Source organism: Meleagris gallopavo, chromosome 20, assembly GCF_000146605.3.
Source record: "Meleagris gallopavo isolate NT-WF06-2002-E0010 breed Aviagen turkey brand Nicholas breeding stock chromosome 20, Turkey_5.1, whole genome shotgun sequence".
Lineage (NCBI taxonomy): Eukaryota > Metazoa > Chordata > Aves > Galliformes > Phasianidae > Meleagris > Meleagris gallopavo.
This window is the reverse complement of record NC_015030.2, coordinates 4624701-4632771: the sequence shown is the minus strand read 5'-3', so window position 1 is coordinate 4632771 and position 8071 is coordinate 4624701. Positions and strand designations below refer to the sequence as shown.

Sequence of the window (8071 nt, the reverse complement as noted above, 5' to 3'; positions counted from 1 at the left end):
CGGGGTGACCGTGAGCTGCTCCCTGCCCGCCCCCCGGTTCTGTTGCCCGCAGGGTTCGGCCGGGCCGGACTCACCCCGTGCCGCAGGGCTCACCCCGCGCTCCTCTCCCCGCAGCGGACGATGGCGGCTTCGAGAGCGGTGCCTACAACAACTCGGCCATCCGGACACCCAACTTGGACGCGCTGGCACGGCGCAGTCTGCTCTTCCAGAACGCTTTCACGTCCGTCAGCAGCTGCTCGCCGAGCCGGGCCAGCGTGCTGACCGGGCTGCCCCAGGTGGGCATCCCCTGCCCGGCACTGCAGCCGTGGTGTGCTGTTCTGGAGGTCGGCACGCTGGGCATCGTCCCACCGCGTGGCCTCCCCCGTCTGCAGCACCAGAATGGGATGTACGGGCTGCACCAGGGCGTGCACCACTTCAACTCCTTCGACGCCGTGCGCAGCCTGCCCTGGCTGCTCCGCCAGGCAAACATCCGCACAGGTGGGGACCCGGCCCAGGGAGGGCATCACTGACTGCAGCCCTGCGTGGTGCTGGGTTTGTTTATGCCCCTGCTCTGCTCCCTCCCCGGCCTCCATACTGCTTCCAATTCTGTTCTCCTGCTGCTTTCTGGCTCCCAGCTCATGCCGGACCCACACCTCTCCCATTTGCTCGCTACTCCAGCGCTGGTGCACGCTGTGGTCGGGGCAGAGCAGTCCCAGGCAGGTCCCATTTTCTGACCACAAATGGAAGTGCCTCTGCATACAGCAGCATGGACTAGGGCATCACTTGTGATGGAGCAGAATCTCTGCACCAGCCCTGGGGCAGAAAGAGGGGCTGAGAGCGCCCTGCCCCTCTCCTCCTGGCCCAGCACACATCTGTTTCTGTAGGCATCATTGGGAAGAAGCACGTTGGGCCTGAGGCTGTGTATCCCTTCGACTTTGCCTACACGGAGGAAAACAGTTCTGTGCTGCAGGTGGGGAGGAACATCACCCGCATCAAAGCGCTGGTCCGGCGCTTCCTCCAGAGCCAGGACATGAGGTGGGATGGGGCCCTGTGTGCCTGGGAGCCCTGAGCACCCTGCGGGGTGGACACGGGGGGTTGTGATTGGGGGGGCAATGGGGCACACGTCATCCCCAGCTCCGCTGCCTCCCCCCTCTCCAGGCCTTTCTTCCTCTATGTTGCTTTCCACGACCCACACCGCTGCGGGCATTCCCAGCCCCAGTATGGAGCCTTTTGTGAGAAATTTGGCAATGGAGAGAGCGGCATGGGCTGGATCCCTGACTGGAAACCACAGCTCTACCACCCAGAGGATGTGCAGGTGGGAGTCTGCAGCCCTGGCGTGCCAGTGCCGCCCCTCCCACAGCCCCACACACCACTTCCCCTTTCTCCATGTAGGTCCCTCGCTTTGTTCCAGACACACCAGCTGCCCGGGCAGACTTGGCAGCCCAGTACACCACCATTGGGCGCATGGACCAAGGTAAGGGGTGTGGGAGCAGGCTGGTGCCTGCACACAGAGCTCTATCCTGCAGCTGCCCAGCTCTGCCTGCTGCCCACAGGGATCGGGCTAGTGCTGGAGGAGCTGCGGCGTGCTGGCGTCCTCAACAGCACACTGGTGATCTACACCTCCGACAACGGCATCCCCTTCCCTGGTGGTAGGACCAACCTCTACTGGTCAGGCACGGCTGAGCCCCTGCTGCTCTCCTCCCCCGAGCATCCCGGGCGCTGGGGCCAGGTCAGCTCGGCCTTTGCCAGCCTCCTGGGTAAGTGCTGCCTGTGAGGACGGAGCGGAGCTGTGCCAGTTCTCTCCTGCACTGCATCTCTGAGCTGTAGTCACCCCAGCATAGGTGGGATAAGCACGGGTGACCCTCTCGGGTTGAGCTTGCTCCCATGGGTGCCAGCTCCCTCCTCCCCTTCTCTTTCCCTGCAGATCTCACACCGACCATTCTGGACTGGTTCTCCATCCCCTACCCTTCGTACAGCATCTTTGGCACAAAGCGGGTGCAGCTGACGGGTAAATCTCTCCTGCCAGCGCTGCAGTCAGAGCAGCCCTGGGCCACCGCCTTCAGCAGCCAGAGCCACCACGAGGCCACCATGTACTACCCCATGCGTGCCATCCAGCACCGCCAGTTCCGCCTCATCCACAACCTCAACTACAAGATGCCCTTCCCCATCGACCAGGACTTCTACGTCTCACCCACGTTCCAAGACCTGTTGAACCGCACCAGGGCCGGGCAGCCCACGCACTGGAACAAGACCTTGCACCAGTACTACTACCGGGACCGCTGGGAGCTCTTTGACTGCAGCCAGGACCCCACCGAGAGCCACAACCTGGCCTCTGACCCACGCTATGCTGCCGTCTTCCAGATGCTGCGTGCGCAGCTGCTGAAGTGGCAGTGGGACACGGGGGACCCCTGGGTGTGCGCCCCTGATGCTGTCCTGGAGGAGAAGCTGAGCCCGCAGTGCCAGCCGCTGCACAACGAGCTGTGAGCCGCTCCACCAGCACTGCCTGGCTTGCAGCATGGGGATCCGTGGCTCTGCTCAGACTGAGAAGCTGTAAAACCAAACTGATGCTCAATAAAGCTTCTGGTGGAGAGCTGTGTGGCGTAACTGGGGCTTGGCACATTCTTGCCTGCGCCCTGTCCCCCTGCAGCTCTGTGCTGTGCTCACTGGGAAGCAGCCAGCAGCCTCTGGTGGGCACACAGAAGTGGTGTAGTTTTCATTTTGGCGCAATGCACACAGCATGCAGAACTGCTGTGGTGTGCGTGCTGTGGGGCTGCCCTGACTGTCACCCCAGTGCCACCCTCAGGTGCAGGGAGGGGACAGGGGACGTGGTCTCACCCAAGGGGCAGCCACTAGGCACCCTCCTACTCTTTGTGGGGCCGGGCTGTGATTAAACCCCACAGCTCAGCACAGCTCCTGAGTTCCCAAATGCCGGGGATGGAGCCAGGGTGCCCCAACCAAGGGGAGGGCTGAGAGCTGATGGTAGGACAGGCTGGGACTGCGCCCAATGGCTACAGCAACACCAACTGCTGGGAGCAAACAACCACTCTTTATTCACAGCATTTCTCCCCAGGCCCCCACCCCACTCCCAGCCCTCTTGGAGAGCTCCAGACTGCATACCACACCCAGCACACACCAACCACCACAGTCCAGTGTGCAGAAGGGACTCTCCCACATCCATCCCAAAACCATAACCAGGAGAATCCCCACAGTCCCTGACAGGTGCCAGATTTCTCACACTGACAGGTCGCTGTCTCAGAAGGCACCTTGGGTCTTTTTTTTTCCCCATTCTGTCGATGAGTTTTTCCCCATCCCCTCAAGTTCTGCAGGCCTGCTTGTGCCAGCCCCATTCTTACACCTCCTATGAGTTCATTTCAGCACAAATATGCCAGGCTCAGGCACAGCAGCTACAATACATGGGCAAGAGGCAGCACTGCTCCAGAAGGGATGGACGGATTCAAAGCACAATGGCACAGTGGCACCTGGGACAATCACCTGCTCAGGACCAAGCGACCACAAACTGCTCCCACATCGGCAGCGACACGGAGACACGCAGCACCTGGGGAGGCAAAAGTAGATCAGCCCCATCCCATGAGTCTGGGGTTCCCCCAGGAGGAGCAGCACTCACCTGGGTGTCGCTGCGGTATGAGAAGTCCTCCACGGGGACCCCATTGGCCAGGACTCGCTGAGGAGCACTGGGGACGCCCAGAACGGTGACGGCCTCCAGCAGGATCCCATCCAGGTGGCCACCCGCCCGCAAGATCTGGCTGAGCACGGCACCCTGTGGAGACAGGGAAGGTCAGCCAATGCCCCTGGGGCCTCCAGGGATCCTCTCCTTTCCCCAGCCAGCACTGCTGGCACCGCACTGCGAGCAGCTCAAGGAGATGCAGTGATAGCAGGGCTCACCCTGGGGACCTCGGTATGATGTGGGTGCACCAGTGCCCCCGCCAACTCCCAGCCCCCTCCCATGCTCACGCGTGCAGCCAGGAAGAGGATCTCAGTGCAGTCCCCCTTCTCGAAGCTCTGCCAGCTCTCCCCATCGTCCCAGTACAGCTCTCCACGGGCGAAGCCATCCGGCGTCAAGGCCACCACCACGGTCATCCCCTTCTTGCGGGACTCAACTGTGTTCAATCCGGGCTCCTGGGGGCGCAGGGTCAGACCCAGGCCCTGCCCCAAACCCATGCACAGCCATGGAGTGGCTGGGTCCCATTGTCATTGGGGTGTCACATGGAGAGAGCTCACCTGCAGGGGCAGGATGTGCCCTGCTCGGATGTGCACGTTAATGGTGTCCAGGGGGGCTGCTAAAAGGATCCATTGCCCTTTGCTGTGGATGGTCGAGTCCTAAATAAGAAGAAGAAGAAAGGCTGCATCCCGGGGATCAGTGCATCCATGGGGATCCAGCAGAGCATCACAGCCCTCAGCCTGCCACGAGGGATGGAAGTGTCACAGCTTTGTGGACAGCTCACAGGTCATATGTTGTGATGAGATGGAGGGAGACACACACCGTCCCACAGCCAGCACTTACCCCTGTGAAGCTGTACCACGTCCCAACTGGGAAATAGCCACTGACTTTGGTCTGTCCCTGCTCCAGCACCGGCGTGATCAGCAGCCCTGCGCCCCACAGCAGCTGGCGGTCCACGCTCCACGTGTTGGGATCTTTGGGGAACCTGGGAGGAGTGAAGGGGCAGCACCACAGCAGAGCCCATCCCGCACCCACTGCCCCATGCCCAGCACCTGGCACTCACTCAAGGAACAGTGGCCGTGCCACCGTGTCCCCAGCCACGTGTGCCCGGTGGAAGAGGGTGTAAAGGTGGGGCAGGAGGGAGTAGCGGAGGCGGAGGGCCCTCCTCATGGCATCCTGTGCAGCCAGGCCAAAGGCATAGGGTTCCTGTGGCTGTGAGAAGCGGGAGGTCAGGCAGTGCATGGATGTGCGCATGCAGTGATGGATGGGAACACGGCCCTCGGCCCCATGCTCACCCGGTTCCCGTGGTCGTTGTGGTTCCTCATGAAGGGGTAGAAGGCACCCAGCTGGGTCCAGCGCACGCACAGCTCCTCGGACGTGTCACCCGCAAAGCCACAGATGTCAGCACCCACCAGTGGAACCCCGAGGAGGTTGAAGAGCAGCACCTCTGCAGGATGCACAGCGATGGCACAGCGGCACAGGGATGGCTGCACAGCCCCAAAAGGAAGAAGGGGACGCGGCCCTGCAGCCCACCTGGCACGGAGCGGGCCAGCTGCTCCCAGCTGCTCTCCACATCCCCTGTCCAGTGCCCTGCATAATGGCCGTGTCCCGCAAACGTGGAGCGCGAGATGACGAAGGGCCGCGTGCCCCGCACCCTGAGCAGTGCACTGCAGGGAGGGATCAGGGCTGAGCCCTGTGCTGGGGGCACGGCAGCTGTGCTGCAAACCCCTCCTGCTCCCTGCGTCCCCAACCAAATCCGAGCCCATCCCAATGGCACCAGCATCTCCACCTCCCACCCAGTGGGCTGACGCTTACTTGTGGGAGGCGATGGCCTCGGTCAGCCCGTACAGGCTGTGCAGGTTGTAGTGGGAGGACAGGTGCTGCTGGCTGGAGGCACAGATGGTGCCTGCCTGCAGGCGGCCCCCAAACACACCTGCACAGAGAGGTGAGGTGAGCTGGGGGCTGCCAACAGAGCACTGCCCACGGAGCACCCCCAGCGCTGCTCACCTGGCACGTATGGGGGCTTCTCCAGGCTGCTGTCAGGGCAGCCGTCCTGGGAGCCCTCCACAAAGTTGGACGGCTCATTCATGTCCTGAGGAAGGCAAGGAGGAGCCCTCACTGCTGGAGAAGTGGGGAGCGGGGAAGGTGGGGAAGGAGCTGGGGAGTTGCACAGGCCACTCACAATCCACATGCCATCAAATGGCACCCGCTGGTGGAAGTCCTTCACCATGTCGTGCCACCACTCGTGCGTCTCAGGGTTGGTGAAGTCTGGGAAAGCCGTGGGGCCTGGCCACACCTGCAGGAGGGTCAGTGAGGGGCAGACCCCCATTCCCATCTCTGGCATCCCTCGAGGTCCCCTGGGTGCTTCCCTCCTTCCCACCACTCCCCACAGCCCCCACACGGCCCCCACACTCCAGGACGGGGCTGTGCCCCTCACACCTTCCCAATAAGTGGTTGCCCCGTGGCGTTGCGGATGAACACTCCTCGCTTCAGTCCATCGTCGTAGGGCCAATAGGTGCCAGGTGGCCCTGAGCTGCTGATGCCAGGATCCTGCAGAGCACAAAGCTGGGGCATCACCAGCAAGGACAGGGAACGGCTCCCAGCCCCACTCCTGTATGGGATTCTGCAAAACCCAGGAGAGCAGAGGGCGAGGATGTGGCCGCGGTGATTAGAATCACAGAGTAATTAAGGTTGGAAAAGATCTCCCCAAACTCAACCCTAACCCATCACACTGACCATGTCCCCAAGTGCCACATCTCCACGATTCTGGAACACCTCCAGGGCTGGTAACCTCCCACTCCCCTGAGCAGCTGTACCAATGCATCACTGCTCTTTTGGAGAATAAAAGTTACCTAATACCAACCCATAATAGTCGTGCTCCAGACCCCTCACAGCTCCACTGCCCCTCTCCGGACACGCTCCAAGGCCTCAGTGTCTCTCTTGTAGTGAGGGACCCAAAGCTGAGTGCATCACTCACCACTGACTCACTGCGTTCAACTGGCCAATGATCGAACACTGATCAAGGGCTACTAAGAATCATCCAACCCCATCTCGTGATTTATCATAAAAGTATGAATAAACCCCAGACTGCCCCTAAACCGTGTAGGACTCAACCAATGAGGTGAGCAGGCCACGTCCCTCACCACAATCATGACATAGCGCAGGCCACGCTGATGGAAGTCGTGCACCATGTCGGGGTAATCCCTGAAGGTTTCCTTGTTGTAGGTAAAGTCCCTCTTTGCATCCATGTAATCCAGGTCGTTCCACTGTACATCCTGCAGGGCAGCGCCCAGTGAGGAGCAGCCCCACATGGCGCCCAGCCACCCCACACCCATTGCCACGTACCAGGGGGAAGCGCCCAGCCGACATGTTGGCTACAGCCTGCCGGGTGGTGGCAGTGGAAGAATAACCCCAACGGCACAGGTGGAAGCCCAAGGCCCAGTATGGGGGCATGAAGGGGAACCCTGTGGGGCAGGAGAGCGGCTGCTAGCAGGGGTGGTGACATGCTATGAGCACTCGAACCCCATCGCCATACTGTGCCATCCTACCAACGACATCCAGGTACTGCCGCACCACATTCTGGGGGTCGGGCCCAAAAAGACATAGAAGTCCAGGATGCCTCCTGTTGTGCGCCAGGTCAGGGCTGGGCTGGGCTGCAGGAGCACATCTGGGAGTGCAGGCAGTGGTTAGTGCAGAGTCAGTCCTGGTGTGGCCACGTACCTGGCAGCACTCACCCATGGCATTGCTGTTCAGCAGGAAGACACCATGCGCAGAGCCACCGTCCTCCAGCACCAGGTAGAAGGGATGGGAACCATAGAGATTGACCTGGGGCTGGAGCAGAGCTCAGGTGAGACTCCAGTGCCCGCCCACCCCTCGCCAACCCCATCACCCCTCGGCCCCGTCCGTACCGCGGGTGCCATGTCCCGGTTCCACAGTGTGACCTTGGTCCAGGCCGTGTCGAGGATGAGAGGGGTCAGGCGCTCCCCCAGCCCAGAAATGAAACGAGAGGGCAGAGAGGTGGAAATCTGCAGGAACTGGTCCGCAAAGAACAGCGGAGCGACGCTGGTGTTGAGCCTGCGGGGAGGAGCGGGGAGTGCAGCCAAGGCACGGCACGGGGCAGGACCGGGGCTCGACACTTACAGGACCTGCACTTACAGGACCTGCCCGCCGGGCTGCCGGAACACGACGATGCCGAACGGGTCCTGGAGCAGCTGCACCCCATACAGCGCGTCGGCCGCACGGATGCTCACCCGCGGTGTGGCCATGGGCACCTCGTAGCGCTGCCGCGCCGGATCGCGGAGCTGCGGGGAAGAGGGGCTCAGCGGGGCCGGCGGAACGGGAAGGAAGGAGGGGATGGCGGAGCACCGGGCGCACCGTGAAGCGCAGGCGGCTCTCGGTCTCCAGCGCCACGTC

At 62.0% G+C, this 8071-nt stretch overlaps 2 protein-coding genes across 2 annotated transcripts in view; one reads left to right on the top strand and one right to left on the bottom strand.

Annotated features, from left to right (window-relative positions):
- Positions 1-14: 14 nt before the first annotated feature.
- On the top strand, positions 15-2583 carry SGSH (N-sulfoglucosamine sulfohydrolase; the record flags this gene model as incomplete). Its single annotated transcript, XM_019621660.2, has 7 exons — positions 15-275; positions 372-477; positions 864-1014; positions 1138-1294; positions 1372-1453; positions 1533-1736; positions 1904-2583. Coding segments are annotated over 7 exons (1521 nt in total), but the record flags the coding sequence as incomplete, so codon positions are not given.
- A 423-nt stretch (positions 2584-3006) lies between these two features.
- GAA (glucosidase alpha, acid) overlaps positions 3007-8071 on the bottom strand; it is a 5711-nt gene continuing 646 nt past the window's right edge. Inside the window, 20 exon segments of the mRNA XM_010721431.1 lie at positions 3007-3535; positions 3605-3757; positions 3952-4116; positions 4219-4317; positions 4502-4643; positions 4722-4870; positions 4954-5105; positions 5192-5325; positions 5474-5591; positions 5666-5750; positions 5841-5954; positions 6098-6208; positions 6802-6933; positions 7004-7122; positions 7207-7254; positions 7257-7325; positions 7393-7489; positions 7567-7732; positions 7814-7959; positions 8033-8069. Coding sequence (XP_010719733.1) covers positions 3476-3535; positions 3605-3757; positions 3952-4116; positions 4219-4317; positions 4502-4643; positions 4722-4870; positions 4954-5105; positions 5192-5325; positions 5474-5591; positions 5666-5750; positions 5841-5954; positions 6098-6208; positions 6802-6933; positions 7004-7122; positions 7207-7254; positions 7257-7325; positions 7393-7489; positions 7567-7732; positions 7814-7959; positions 8033-8069 — 2296 coding nt within the window. The 3' untranslated portion in view covers positions 3007-3475.